Source organism: Pinus tabuliformis, chromosome 4_2 (genome assembly GCF_031772625.1).
Source record: "Pinus tabuliformis cultivar Carrire ecotype Pingquan chromosome 4_2, CPIR1, whole genome shotgun sequence".
NCBI lineage: Eukaryota > Viridiplantae > Streptophyta > Pinopsida > Pinales > Pinaceae > Pinus > Pinus tabuliformis.
The window spans coordinates 532651052-532667472 of NC_142304.1; the positions used below are offsets into that span (position 1 = coordinate 532651052).

Here is a 16421-nt window from a genome sequence, read left to right on the forward strand (position 1 = left end):
ATCATAAATGATATTAAAAATATATGCAAATAATAATAATAATAATAATAATAATAATAATGGTTATTCTCTAAATAAGAATAAATATAAATAAAACAAGAAAACTAAAAAAATCAAAAGAAAAGTAAAGAAAGCTAAAAATCAAAGTTGCATGTAGACACACGGAGTGTGTGCATGTGGTTCCTCATCTAATGTTTGCTATATTTATTAGAGGTGAAGAGGATGGGAGGCATTCCATCTTTCCGAGTTTCTATCTTTCATTCTCTTGTGAGAATGGTGTTCTAAGACTTAGGAGTCACTGGTAGTAGTATGTTGATTGAGGGCTCGAGGGTGGCCAGTTGTAGCAAATCCTTGCACAATTGAGCCTACGGTTGGGTGGAGAGTCGTCCCCAAAACCTTGTTGTCATCCGGCAGACTTCGATCACAGGTAATATAGGTATGTGCTTATTTGTTTGATTATGATTTTAAATAGGAAATTAACTTTATATTTACTTTGTACTATTACACGCAAACCGTTGGCCCATTGTAAAGTGCAATGGCATGAAATTGGCAAAACCGGAGGCTAGATCAAGAAATGGAGGTGGATTCTGATATGCGATTAGTGCTATCGTAGGGCGACCCCCTCAGTGAAGGAAAGCCCCGGAACGCTCGGACCCGAAAACGCTATTAAACTCGGAAAATTAACTGTTTCAGTTCCGTGGCACGGATTCCCCAAAATCGGCAGGATATCAGAAGGCTTCAAGGCGGTAAGCAGTTTTCACTGAGTCCCGCCTGATGCCACACATCAAGCGACATGTGTTCGGTGGAAGAGAGAGAAAACCGCCCGCATCAGATGGGTAAATGTCGTGTGACTTGTCCGCCCGATATGAAGGATGACCGTAGGATCCGGGGGGTCCAGATCGATGGTGGAGATACATCACGATGACTGACTGGATTTGACAGGTAAAATATCAAGATGATAAGGATCTGACGTGCGACATTGATTATGAGTTAGCAAACGATTCGTGTTCGCGGACGATCTTGAAGCAAAAATATCTAACGACCATTCGAGTATGATTCAGGGAATCTGACACCCAGTTCGTTAGTAAACAGGTGGCCACTTCCCTGCAAGGCATTACCCATCGATGATGACGCAGAGCAGAGGAATTCGAATGGAGAAAGGAAAGGAAACCAGAAGGTCGAGAAGCGGAAACGAGCAGTCAAAGAGTAGACTGGCTTTAAAGCCATGAACTGTCAGAAGCAAAGGTGGGCAACACACAGTGAGATAGACAATGAAGAGAGGCAGAAAGCCAATAGCAGAGAACAGAGAGTAGAATCCGAGCTGACTTGAAGGCAACATCGAGCCAGACAGAGCCAGAGAGAGTCAAAGAGTCTGTGTACTCCATTGAAGGATTGAGTGGTTCAAGCAAGCTCCTCGGTATAGACCTGTTATACCACTGTGACCCTCAGAGGTCGAGTTCAGTAAGGAGAATCTGTGCACTCCATTCCTACTGACTTCATTTTGTTAGTGAGACTCAAATCGAGCTCACTGTTGTAAAAACTCTGCTTGAAAACATAATAGAGAGGCCACCACTGAAAGGCTGGATTAGAAGACGTAGCCCAAGAGCATTGGGTGAACTCCTTATTAAACTTGTTTTGTTTACATGTTTGACTATTATGTTTTCTCTGATTGCCCCAGTGTCTATGTATTCTGGCAATCTTATCGATCCATTGCATAAGTAACATAGGCACCTCCATGCACATGAGTCTGTAATACCTTTCATTTTTTATCCTGGATAAATTCCAAATCAGACAAGGTCGAAGAATAGTGGAGTACCCTGCAGAACACCCACCCCGATCAACCAAACTGCATTGAGTTGAGAGTAACATAGCCATCTACATAGGATTTAGATACTAGTAAATGGAAATCTCAACAAGAGGTGTTTTAGCCATTTCTGTAAGTATAGTTGTAACTGCATTTTTATACTTTGTATACATTGGGCCTTCCTTTGTGAAGTTTTCCAATGAAAGTTAGAGCTGAAGGAAAATGTGAAAGTAGGCCTCCCCAAGTAGTGGAGGTGCCAGTGTTCAATTACTTTGTGAAGACAAAACAAACTCCTTTAGCTTATTCAAGTTATGTTTCGTGCTTAGATGTAACCGAGAGTGAACAGGAAATTGCGGCAAGGTGGTGGAAGAATACAAAAGAAACCAAGCAAGGGAAATGGAAGCCATCTGAGCATGGAGTCAGCCGAGCAGAACTGGAAGTGGGAATGTAGAGCAAAGGATAAAAGGAAAAGTATAGCACAAGGAAGAGGTTGGCAATGAAGTGGGTGAGAAAGGGTAGGACTATCCTCTAATCTACTTATTTCCATTCTCGTGAGTCGCATTCTATGAAAATGTACTCTTTGTGTATTTGATGAATAGGGTTCAAGACTTTTATACTCTGTCATGTACTCTCTTATATTGCAGTTAATGAAAGAAGGAATTTTGGTTTCTTATTATATTGTTGTGTTCCTTATGGGTTATTTAATTTTTAAATGAATGATGAATAACTAGGTAGCTTCCTGCGATGGTACGAGTAGAATGACAGTCTTAGATAGTACTGAGAATTGAGTGTGATGAACTATTATTGTACAATATTTGTATTTACTTGATACCCCACCAAACCCCATCTAAATTCGGTAGCGTGACACCTTGATTGAGATTCCTTGCCTTACGGGTAAGGTGAAAATCCCAGCATTGTCCTAGACTACAGGGGAGCCTTGTTGGCCCCTTGAGCCTGAACAACCTAGGGTCTCTTCCATGTTGTCATTTTTTTGCCAACACAACTAAATAGGGCCGCAACAAGTTTTCCCAAACATATACAAAAAATGTTATTAATAAGATGCATACAAGTTGATATAGAATTATGGTGGCCATAGAACATCACATGCCATTTAGAAAATTAGAAAATTGGTTTTAAATTTCCTCTTCTAATTATCACATGATTCCATGTGCACTTGATTCTGACGAGAGTTCAAGGTAGTCTTGCTGAAATATCTACCTAGACGTCCACCTTAACCAATGCACTAATGTCCTCACCCCTGATCGAGTATGGATAAGACCTTTTCATTAGAATATATAAATATGGACTTTCACTCCTGTTCTGGAGGATAGTTTGGAGATTTCCATGAAACTATAAGTTGCTATATATGTCAAGAAAAATGCTATTGAAATACAAGACCATTATTGTGAGATTTTCCCATTATAACCAATGCTTATAACCACTAGCTACAATGTAAACATTGCCCTTCTAACAGTCTACAACATCATCAAATGATAATTGCATCAGGTCCTGAAATGATGACTTTGCAAATGAAAGTAGTCTATTGCAATTAATTTTCCCATGAACTGGAAACAATGTATTCATACCATAAATATAAATATGTTTAAAAACAATATACAATATAAGAATGTATGTAAGGCTTAGCATGAAAAAGGTTTTGCAGCCCAAAATTTATGAACAAGTCTTTTTGGGAGACTCCAAATCAATGTTGTTGGCCATGTGTTAAGGCTCAAATTAGCATATGGGGTGAATTGTCTATTTGCATTGAGTTGAGAGTAACATAGCCATCTACATAGGATTTGGATACTAGTAAATGGAAATCTCAACAAGAGGTGTTTTAGCCAGTTCTGTAAGGATAGTTGTAACTGCATTTTTTTACTTTGTATACATTGGGCCTTCCTTTGTGAAGTTTTCCAATGAAAGTTAGAGCTAAAGGAAAATGTGAAAGTGGGCCTCCCCAAGTAGTGGAGGTGACAGTGTTCAATTACTTTGTGAAGACAAAACAAACTCCTTTAGCTTATTCAAGTTATGTTTCGTGCTTAGATGTAAGTAGGAAAAAAAAACCCAACTATCTTCGAGCAGAGGTGAGCATGATACTATTCTATGTATTATGCAATGGTTGTTTAAAAGAAAACACAATTGCAAAAAAATCTTTAGGTGCCAATATATGCCTAGTCAAGGTTTGAACATGTGAAATTTCTAGGTGCCCATATATACCATTTCCATGGAAAAAGGTAATTAAATTATGTGGTTGACCTTTATAGAAGGAGCGGATTAACAAAACACCAAATCACTAGCCATTCTACACTAGAAGAGTTGTTTTAAAAGGACACTGGAATGAGATTTAATCCAATTATCTATGCAAGCATTACAAACCAATTTTTATCTAGTCTCTCTAGGTGCTAAAACATGTTGAATAACTACATCAAAGCTAAGCCAGAATTGAACCTTGCCTAACTATGAAGAACTCGTTGCTTCCCACTATAGAATCCAACCCCTTTAAACATTAAATTGAAAAAGATATAATGTAATTTATTAAACATAAAACCATTTAATATAACCTCCATAAATGAAATCACACATAAAATATAAATATAAATCACCACTTCTTATTAAAATAAATATTACAAACATATAATAATATTGATCTAGTAATCAATCACAAGAATTTGGGTGCCATAAACCAAGATCCTTATTATGTCCAATTAAAAATATACATGAGTAATATGATAGTGAAAATAAAATTAATCTTCGAGATTACTTGCACCAAAAGAACTGCTTAAGCACGGAGATATGCTTTAATCCAGTTATCTATACACAAGTCACACTCAACAAAACAAGTCCACCTATAAACAAGAGATACATCAAAACTAAATCTTCATGCAAATTGATCTTTCCACTTATCTATACACTAGTAACACCAAAACAAGTCCACATATAAACAATACATAGGTCAAAAGTAAATCTTTGCTTCCCCTTATGAGATTCCACTAAAAACAAAGATCACATTTTATTAAAATAAATAATCATGAATAATCAATACTATTGGCTGGATAATAATCAAAAGGATTGGGTTGCCACAAACGTCCAACATCCTTAATCTGCTGGAACCAACAAAGATGCGGCAAAATATGAGAAAAATTCATCCGAGTCCAGCGGCCCACTTGCACTCCTTAATAATAAGTGACTGCTGGTTCTAGTAATAATTGCTTCTTCATGCGCACGCTGCTGGTGCATTAATCCGACTAACTTCGGAGAGATTGTTTGCAAAAGCCTGAATTAGGTTTTCAAAATATTGGCCCGTCGATTTTGTGAGCTTTTCAAGCCTGATACAGAAGTCATCAAAATCGCGCAACGCCTTTTTCCCAGTCGAAATATCAGCGTCAGCTTTAAGGGAGATTTCTATATGGTCTTGCAACTCTTGTTCAACGCAATGATGAAGTCGTTCTAAACTACTTTCAGCTTCACCTTGCAGGAATTCGAAAAGAATTTGTTTTTTGCGAACAATATCAGCTTCCTGATCATGATCGCTGGATGCTGGGGTTAAATAATAGCCATATGCATATGTCCATTTAAGCATGTGCCTGCATTCTGCTATCTGCAACCATGCATCTACAACACATTTGAACTTTTTTAAACCAGATCGACTCATTCTCGTCTGTTTACACTCATTCAATCTTTTAATCTCTCTCACAGCCTTTTCTCGTCTGTTTAGATCAGATAACGCCTTTCCCTCTGACTTTTCATTTGCCTTCCATCTTTCCATATAAAATACCAACCTATCCGAAGAAGATGTTTTAGCTGCAAACCTTTTCCTAGAATCGACGGAGGCGGAATTCCTGGATTGATTCCCTGCATCAGGACTATATTGATTGCAAGAATTATGTTTAAACCAATCACCAAGGCATAACCAACAGAATTGAAATTCACACGGGGACGTACATGTCATGTGCATACACCCTTGATTTTTCTCTATTGGTCGATCACACTTTGGACACGGCTTGGAATTACAAAATATCCAGTACGCATTGAGTGAATCACCATTATTAATTTGATTAATCCATTTTTTGACTGTGTCGCAGCCTATTGGACGATGAGACTCCTCTAAACAATTCCAGCAAAATTTATGTGAACAATTGCAGACAACCTCCTCATGAGTTACATTAGAATTAGCAGAGTCAACCTCCACACAGTACGCACAGTCTGGCGCTGGACACCATTTAACCATACTGTTTTGTTCAACATATGACCTCACAAGATAGGTTCTATATTTGTTCGTATCTTCCTCAGATAACCCAAGAGAAAAAATCATGTCTTCACTCACAATGGCACGGCATCGTTGACATTGATGTGGACATCGTAGGTTGAGGCATCCTGCACCATCATGATTTATTGATGTGTGAATAAAAGTTCGCCAACAATCTTGGCAAAATAAATGGTCGCAGTAATTGAGTGACTTCATGTCTCTGATATCGGACAGGTAGTTAACTCCTATATTAGTTGATATAGTGGTTTCATTTTTATCGTCCGGCTGCAACAATAGGCCCACAACATTTCTCACTTTCTCCTCATCTGCAAACCATTGATGGTTGGCAAAAATAGAATTCCAATCGAAGTGACGCAAGAGAATAGCTGCCTAGGCTTCGGAGACAGCCAGCACAGTGGAAACGCTTTTGGTAGCATTGTGCTGACGCTCACCAATGTCGTTCAGACTTAAAACCTTATATTTCATACGTCCTTTATTGTCATCATGACGACTGCGTGCTATTTCCACCATGCTTTCATATCTCAATTCTTCATCTTCGTTTTCGCTTTCGTTGCTTTCACTTTCATCGCTTTCGCTGTCATATATCTCATTCATGTATTTCTCCAAGGAGAAGCATTCTGTTGTCATTATTACTCTTTTTTAAAGGAGAAACATTCCGTTGTCCTTATTATGAATCACAAACCCTAACATCCACCAAATATATCTATGAAAGTATAGTGAATTAAAATATTAAATTTTAACCAAATTTTTCTTGATATTTCTTCTAAATATGCCAAAAATTTCACCATTTGAAGTATCACATAAAAAAATGTAATGAAAATGTAAAAGTGATTCATTCAAAGTATAAAAACCCTAGGATTATATGCTCTCATACCAAATGTTATAAGCCAAATACATAAAATTCAATAGTTCACACAATGTACAACAATGTGAGCATTAATGACAACCCAAATATAGATAATAATAGCAGAAATGCCTCAGAATACCTCAAATAGATCCATACATTGAAATGACATCCATACCATCCATAATGAATACAACATCGCTATATACACCAATCCATACATTACACATGCAATCCCTTCATTATTAGGATGATCCTATTACATATACATTTACATATTCCATAGTAAGCGGAGAATGCAAAATATGTTCTTTTAAGGCCTCAAAATGACTCTTAATGTTTTTGACTTGAAATTTTCCAAACTAGGACTGCTAGAAAAAATAGTCTTGTGGATTGATTCCTCCACTTTTTCTACTTTGAAAGCATCAAGATGGATGAAAAAGAAGATACTCATCCAATCCAGATCATACACCCCCATTTTGGGAGGATTTTGGTCCCCAAAAGCATCTACTAAATGAGGTGAGTATATTTTGATGAAAACTTGACTAAACTGCGGCGTGACTCAGTTTTGTACATTCATGGACATCAAAATTATTTTCTTGTAGCTGATTTTCTGAAAAATTAAATGAGCATATTAAAACATAATTACCAATAGATTTAATATGCGAACATCAAGTAATAAGTTAACCTAAACATCACTTATCTCGATTAAAGGAATAACCTTTTCTATTTTTTTCTTAGCTTGAAACATATCAACATAAGTCTAATCACACCTCAAGTGTTTTGTTACGGGAGAAAGATGACAAGTATACCAAGCTTTTGATAATATGGGTTAAACACATTCCCTCGTGTTACTCCGCTGTGAGCGAGCCTATTGAGTAACCCAACAGAGTCACCTCAAGGAGATGCAAGCATCGCTTCCTTGCGAGAAGACCTGTTTAATACCACAATGAAGTTGTTTGCATCACCTCATTGTGGAGGAAGCCTTTCTCTTCTTTACCTTTATTTTATTTCTTTAAAGGTATGCTTGAAGCATTTATTGAATATTTGCAGTACGGGTGGAAGAGGCATCGTTACTTATTGAGAACAAGAGAGGTTGTTCCTTGTTTAAGCGATTTGAAATATAACTGAAGTTAACATGTGCATTTTGAAGTTTTCTCCTCTCTCTTTTTTACTTCGTATATTCAAGATATCGAAAACCCATTAAATACAAGGCTTTGTCGGAATGAAGATCCTAATAAAGATATGGGCTTTGTTAGGTCCCTATAATATTAGTGTATTCCCTTATTATTATTGTCATTGTAACCCTTATTGTTATTGTTGTGCCCATGTTGTCCCCATATTGTTATTATTGTGCCCCATAGAAGCCCACTATTGTTATTGTTGTGCTCAATATGTTTCCAAGACACAACTTGGTCATTTGTGAGGCTCCAACATCTAGGGTACCAACCTTGTCTTCTCAAGGCACCAACTCGAAGGACACCAATCTTTCCAATTCTGAGGCACCAACCCCAAGGGCTCCAACCTTATCTTGTCAAGGCATCAACCTTGTTTGTTTGAGGCTCCAACCTTCAGGGTACCAACCCTCTGGGCTCCAACCCATTGCTATATTTTGTCTAGATATGTTTGATAGTAATTCTCTGCTCCCAACATCTTCTTCATTGAATTCTGTCTATCTACACCTTCACTGCTACATCAATGACAACCTGTCTTCATATGAAGGAGTTTTCACAACTCTCCATATTGCCCTAACAGAGTCTGCAAAGTTACCTCATGATGATTTCAAATAGGCATGATGATCTCCAATAATGTTTCCCAGATTTGTTGAAGCTTTCCAACAAGATATTTGTGCTAAGCCTCAACGTATGCACAAAAGGAATTCTCTATTTTCAAGCCTATGTTCTTTACTGTTGTGGTAACTGTTTCAAGAGTGACTGCTTCTCACTATTCTTGCTATGGTGATCTCTTACTTCCTAGAACCAGACTCACAAATGCTTTAATGTCGGTGTTGGCTACTACTCCCTTCAAACGATGTCAGATGAAGCTTTATTTTTCCCCTTCACGGAATTGTTCTTCAGGTTGCATTATGTACTTGATTTATTAATCACAGGTCTAAGCCTTTCAAAGATTAACCCAATCAACAGAATTGCCTCGTCCTCTGGCTTCCTCCTGTCCTGCTGGCCCTTCGGTTTCCTCTTGTCCTGCTGGACCTTTGGCTTCCTTCTGTCTTGCTGGACCTTCACCTTCCTTCTACCCTGCTAGACCTTCGGCTTCCTTCTGTCCTGCTGGACCTACAGATTACTTCTGTCCTGCTGGACCTACATATTACTTTTGTCCTTCTGCTTACATCTCTCTCAGTCGATCTTCGGCTTCTTTTATATATTCATCATCTACTAGACCTTTGGCTTCTTGACCTTTCGACTTCTTCTTTCGTTCACTTGACCTTCGGGATTCCTCCGTTCCTTCAAGTTCACGAGTTGTGAACTGTTACCTCTTCTCTATGATAGATGCCCGAGATACGCTACCCATATGGAGGTGCCACATGCCATGTCATCACCTTTAATTGCGATAGCAACTTCATCAAAAAAACAGAGTTATTCCTTTAATCCTGCAAATGAACATTGGTCCCACGTGAATGCACACGACCAGACCCCAAATAAAATAAACTTGTGTCCATAAACTTCTCGGGTCAACTCAGTCCCAAGTCTTATTGGATTAATTCTCCACCGTTGATCTCATCATTAATCTGACGGTTGTTGATCCACCCGATCAACAAACCCAATAGCCGATACTACATCGTTTGATCAAGGCACGCTGGATCCAATGGTTCACAACCATGGTCGGGGAATGTTCACGATGCTTAACTGCCCTTACGGAGCCGATAAGGATTATAAATCCTTGATCTATAAAAGTTTGAGTCTGTTTTTAGATTAACGTCTGATCACTTTATGACCTGATATCCATTGGGTATATGAGGTCATCAAAGCTACGGCCTGCGGGTCTTCAACTTGTACATGGTTTAAAAACAGGCCTAACCCTCGTCGTTGATTGTGACGTAAGTGTTTGAAAATGAGATCGACGACTAGGATTTAGCGTGGGCCTTCATCCACGATCAAACATATGTACAGTCCTAACCTCCGCTCTTTCGATAGCTGTTGCTCCTGTGATCACTCTTCACTCTTCCACTCTTCCGATAGCTGTTGCTCCTATGGCTTATCTTCCTGTGACCTACGATAACTCTGTTTATGCTCCTCCACTGTTTTCTTCATATCGGTTCTTCTTGGGCATATATTACATGTGATACTTCCAATATGGCTCCTTTGATGTTTTCTTCTTTTCTCCTCTGTTATCGTTGTTGCTCTTCGTTCTTTTGATAACACTTACCCTTGGGCATATGTGATAACCTGCTTCCTTGATGGCTTCTGATGAACTCTTCCTCTTATTCTTTGGCTTCTTGCTCCTATTGCTTTACTGGATCTACTACGTCATTTGCTGTTCAATTGTTGTTCAATTGACCTCTTGCGTCATTTATTGTTCAATTGACCTCCTGCTGTTGAATTGCTATTCAATTGACCTCGTGTCATTTGTTGTTCAATTGCTGTTCAATTGACCTTTTGCTGTTCAATCTACTTGGGTCCTCCATCTCATCATACCATCATATATCAAACTTTCATCACTATGAGAATTATGACCAATGGGCATCAATGGGAAATCATGTATCAAAGAATTTATAATCACAAACACTACTATATTGACATCAATGACAACCTAGATTAACATGTTCATTTTATTTAATGTAAAGGATGTTTCCCCCTCGAAGAGACTACTTTTAAAGTCGTTGATCTATCTCTTTCTTCTATTTTTGTGAGCTTGTTGCATAACAATTGGTATGAGAGCTTTGGATTCTAGGGTTTCGCTACTTCAAACAGGTCATCGTGGAATTTTTGCTATACATTTTGTTTCTAAAAAGCTTCGGAAGCTGAAATTAAAACCCATTTGAGCCAAAATCGTGACAAACCTCGTGACCAAATTTCAGATATTGTCTCGCTATAGTTTCAAAGATATGAACAGAGGAAGTTAGTCTGTTTAGAGGCTCCTAAATTCAATCTCAAACATGTCAACATGGGTAGAAATCGTGACATGTGGCACATCGTACAAGTTCGCTCTATTGAGGTAGTCTATTATTCATTTTTTCTATATCAAGATGCATTGTCCATTCATTTTTCAAATTATTGGCATGAACCATCCCTTTGTTTTGCTAGTTAATTAATAATTTTCAAGAGGGTTCTCCATTGTTGGTTGATATTTTTGCCATATTCCAGTGCTTCCATGGTAACATGAATCTATGGATATGGAAGCAATTTTTATTGTTGATTTTATTATTCGGCCATGATAATGGGAACAAATTCCAGAAATAATAGTGTCTTACTTAGGGGAGTAAATTTAAATTTAGGTTATGGTGCCAAATTGTGTTCGAAAAACATCCTTGTAAAAAGGTGCCCTCGATATATTTAGTTTCCCAAATAGAGAATTATTTCATAAAATGCTTATTTGGTATTCTTTATTCATTCACAAATTACCTAATTATTTGGAACAATCGTTTCTAAAGAAACTGTGTTAAGGAAATATATGTAAATATTATTCATGTAGATTTGTACAACTGATTCCACCATATTTGAAGCTATGGAATTGTAATGAATGTGAAAGGACTAGACGTTAGCCTTTATATATCTCCATGTGGTTCATTGTTTTGATATTTGTATGCGATTTTGTTTTAAAGTTGTTCTTTTCAGGAGGGGTATATGCGTTGAAGATATTTCCACCAATGTGATGTTGCATTTTGATCCACAGTATATAAGGTAGTTATCCTTTAATTCTCATTTTATTGCTGAAAAACTGGTTTTTCATAAAAGATTTGTTTCTTAGAATGGTCCTATGCAAAATTTTCTTCATTGTTTCTCCACCATTTTATGATTTTCAATCCAAAACTCATGCAAAGTCCTGTTAACTCTTGTACCAAAATCAAATTGCATGCAAAACCCACTGCATGCAAACTAGTTTCCTTTTTCGGTGAGGCATGTTTTGAGGAAAATTTAAGCCTTAAAGAGGAAAGAAATTTCAGTAGATAGAGGCAAGACGTAGACCATATCTAGGCAAAGGAGAGGAGGAAGTGAGTACGACAAGGAGCCCAAGTTAACTTCAGGCCCCTAGTCACTTAGCTAAGTAATTATTTGGAACAATGGTTTGTGAAGAAACTCTACTAAGGATATCTATTAAGGTAGATTTGTACAACTCATTCCAACATATTTGAAGCTCTGGAATTGTAAAGAATGTGAAAGGACTAGATGTTAGACTATATATATCTCCACACGATTCATTGTTTTGATATTTGTATGAGATTTTGTTTTAAATTTGTTCTTTTCACGAGGGGGTATATGCTTTAAAGATATTTCTACCCACTGTGATGTTGCATTTTGATCCACATTCTATAAGGTAGTTATCCTTTGATGTTGAAATCCCATCATATTTCCACTAAAAAAATGACAATAAAAGCAACACAAATGCACACAATGAGTGTCATTTCCTTCACTTCTTTCTCTAAAATCAAATTGTGCTTCTCTCTTTTCTCTACATCCAAATTATATGATTCTCTGTGTCTCTTTCTTTCTTCACACCTCAAGGCAATGCCAAGAGCCTATAATTCTACCTAGAATGGAGTTATCTATCTCATATATGGATGGGTGTGTAAAGCTACCATCAATGTGAATAAAATGAGTTCTTCTCAAGTGGTGGCATTCACCTTGGAGACATCCTTGCATGATTCCCAAAGATATATCCCATAAGAGCTCCTACCTACCTAATAACATTTCACTCCACCCTGAAAAAGGTTGGTTAGTTTTCTCATGCAGATTAAGTCTTGGATTGAGGCTCATCAGTATGAAACTCATGGAATTCAGGTGGTACATGCCTTAACAAAATGAAATCTATTTTAATTTAACGAGCAATGTGAAACAAACCATAGTCATTGATGGCTTTAGAGTGTGTGATTCTATGAAAAATTATCAAGTATGGTTTTAATCATAAACTAGAATCAAGTTATGTGAGATTGAATGTCCTTACTAAGGTTTTCTATTGCCTTTAGGCAATCTGACTTAATATAGGTTGTGCACTCCTTTGTTTTTAGGTATGATAGGTAGTCATAGTCCACCACGATGATGTTTATCTTTTGATTTGGAAACAATGCTTAGTGCTAAGGTTCTGGGATGAACTCTGGGTGGTAAACCACAACTTTCATCAAGGCAAGTTACAAGAGGGATTACTTTGCACCAAGTGAGATGAGTTTTTTCCTCAATTTTATTTATTTTTACATATTTTTTTGAGACTAAGGTAAATGCAACAAAAAATATGTAAAATCTTAGATTACTGTCATATGGTATTTTTAAAGGCTTGTGAAATTCTATTCTTTGGCAGGAAAAACAATATGTGAAAGGAATAAGAACTAAAAAATACACAGAAATATGTAGTTTTAGATCTCTGGTTTAAGTGATAAAATCTGCAAGGAATAGTTGTATAATTCCTTGTGCTCTATTCTAGCTATTTTTTTATTGTTTATGGATTAACATGTTATATTTATTATTTTCGTCAATGCTATTAGTTTCTCTTTTGGCTAGATAATTTAGGGCCTCCCTATCTGAAGTTTTCCAATGAAAGTTAGAGCTGAAGGAAAATGTGAAAATGAGCGTCCCCAAATAGTGGATATGACAATGTTTGATTACTTTGTGAATACAAAACAAACTCCTTTAGTTTAATCAGGTGATGTTTTGTGCTTAGATGTAAGTAGGAAAAAAAAGCCCAATTATCTTCCAGTAGAGGTGAGTATGATACTATTCTATGTATTATGCAATGGTCGTTTAAAAAAAACACAATTACACTAAAATCTTTAGGTGCCAATATATGCCTAGTGAATGCTTGAAATTGTGAAATTTCTAGGTGCCCATATATACCATTTCCGCGGAAAAAGGTAATTAAATTATATGGGTGACCTTTATAGAAGGAGTGGATTAAAAAAACACCAAGTCACTAGCCATTCTACACTCGAATAGTTGCTTTAAAAGGACACAGGAATGAGATTTAATCCAATTATCTATGCAAGCATTACAAACTAATTTTTATCTAGTCTCTCTAGGTGCTAAAACATGTTGAATAACTACATCAAAGCTAAAGCCAGAATTGAACCTTGCCAAACTATGAAGAACTTGTTGCTTCCCACTATAGAATCCAATCCCTTTAAACATTAAATTGACAAAGATATAATGTAATTTATTAAAATTATACATGAATGTCATAAGACCATTTAATATAACGTGGATAAATGAAATCACATATAAAATATAAATATAAATCATCACTTTTTTATTAAAATATATATTACAACATACAATAATATTGAACTAGTAATCAATCACAAGGATTTGGGTGCCCTGAACCAAGATCCTTATTATGTTCGGACAAAGATATACATGAATATTATGATAGAGATAATAAAAATTAATCTTCCAGGGAAAAGAACTACTTAGACATGGAGATGTGCTTTAATCCACTTATCTATACACAGGCCACAAGACAAGTCCACATGTTGGATAGATACATCAAAAGTAACACTTCATGAAAATTGAACCCTGCATTACAATTTAAACTCCATGTTAAACTCTTTGCTTCCAGCTATGAATTTCCACTGAAAACAAAGATTAACCCCAGGTAAAATCACACATTAAATATAAATATAAATCGTCACATTTTATTAAAATAAATAATCATCAAATATTAATAAGAGACAACAATATTGACTGCATAATCAATCTAAAGGATTTGGTTGCCACAAACGTAGATTTGTACAACTGATTCCACCATATTTGAAGCTGTGGAATGGTAATGAATGTGAAAGGACTAGACCTTAGCCTTTATATATCCCCATGTGGTTCATTGTTTTAGACGTTAGCCTTTATATATCTCCATGTGGTTCATTGTTTTGATATTTGTATGCGATTTTGTTTTAAATTTGTTCTTTTCAGGAGGGGTATATGCGTTGAAGATATTTCCACCAATGTGATGTTGCATTTTGATCCACAGTCTATAAGGTAGTTATCCTTTAATTCTCATTTTATTGCTGAAAAACTAGTTTTTCATAAAAGATTTGTTTCTTACAATGGTCCTATGCAAGATTTTCTTCATGGTTTCTCCTCCATTTCACGGCTTTCAATCCAAAACTCATGCAAAGTCCTGTCAACTCTTGTACCAAAATCAAATTGCATGCAAACTAGTTTCCTTTTTCGGAAAGGCATGCTTTGAGGAAAATTTAAGCCTTAAAGAGGAAAGAAAATTCAGTAGATTAGATTCAGTAGATAGATCCAAGACGTAGATCATATCCAAGCAAAGGAGAGGAGGAAGTGAGTATGACAAGGAGCCCAAGTTAACTTCAGGCCCCTAGTCACTTAGCTAAGTAATTATTTGGATCAATGGTTTCTGAAGAAACTCTGTTAAGGATATCTATTAAGGTATATTTGCACAACTCATTCCAACATATTTGAAGCTCTGGAATTGTAAATAATGTGAAAGGACTAGATGTTAGACTATATATATCTCCACATGGTTCATTGTTTTAATATTTGTAAGAGATTTCGTTTTAAATTTGTTCTTTTCAGGAGGGGGTATATGCATTAAAGATATTTCTACCCACTGTGATGTTGCATTTTGATCCACTTTCCCTAAGGTAGTTATCCTTTGAAGTTGAAATCCCATCATATTTCCATTGAAAAAATGACAATAAAAGCAACACAAATGCACACAATGAGTGTCATTTCCTTCACTTCTTTCTCTAAAATCCAATTGTGCTTCTCTCTTTTCTCTACATCCAAATTATATGATTCTCTGTGTCTCTTTCTTTATTTACACCTCGAGGCAATGCAAAGAGCCTATAATTCTACCTAGAATAGAGTTATCTATCTCATATATGGATGGGTGTGTAAAGCTACCATCAATATGAATAAAATGAGTGCTTCTCAAGTGGTGGCATTCACTTTGGAGACATCCTCGCATGATTCCAAAAGAGATATCCCATAAGAGCTCCTCCCTACCTAATAACATTTCACTCCACCCTGAAAAAGGTTGGTTAGTTTTCTCATGCAGATTAAGTCTTGAAATGATGCTCATCACTATGAAACTCATGGAATTCAGGTGGTATAGGCCTTAACAAAATGAAATCACACATAAAATATAAATATAAATCATCACTTTTTTATTAAAATAAATATTACAAACTTACAATAATATTGAACTAGTAATCAATCACAAGGATTTGGGTGCCCTGAACCAAGATCCTTATTATGTTCGAACAAAGATATACATGAGTAATATGATAGAGATAATAAAAATTAATCTTAGAGGGAATAAAACTACTTAGACATGGAGATGTGCTTCAATCCACTTATCTATACACAGGTCACAAG

At 36.4% G+C, this 16421-nt stretch overlaps 1 protein-coding gene across 1 annotated transcript; it reads right to left on the minus strand.

The window, feature by feature from the left end:
* Positions 1 to 5018: 5018 nt before the first annotated feature.
* LOC149170382 (putative E3 ubiquitin-protein ligase ARI8) lies at positions 5019 to 5753 on the minus strand. The gene has a single exon (XM_089425549.1). The coding sequence runs from the start codon at positions 5751 to 5753 to the stop codon at positions 5019 to 5021; it is 735 nt and encodes a 244-aa protein (XP_089281675.1).
* Between the last annotated feature and the right edge of the window lie 10668 nt (positions 5754 to 16421).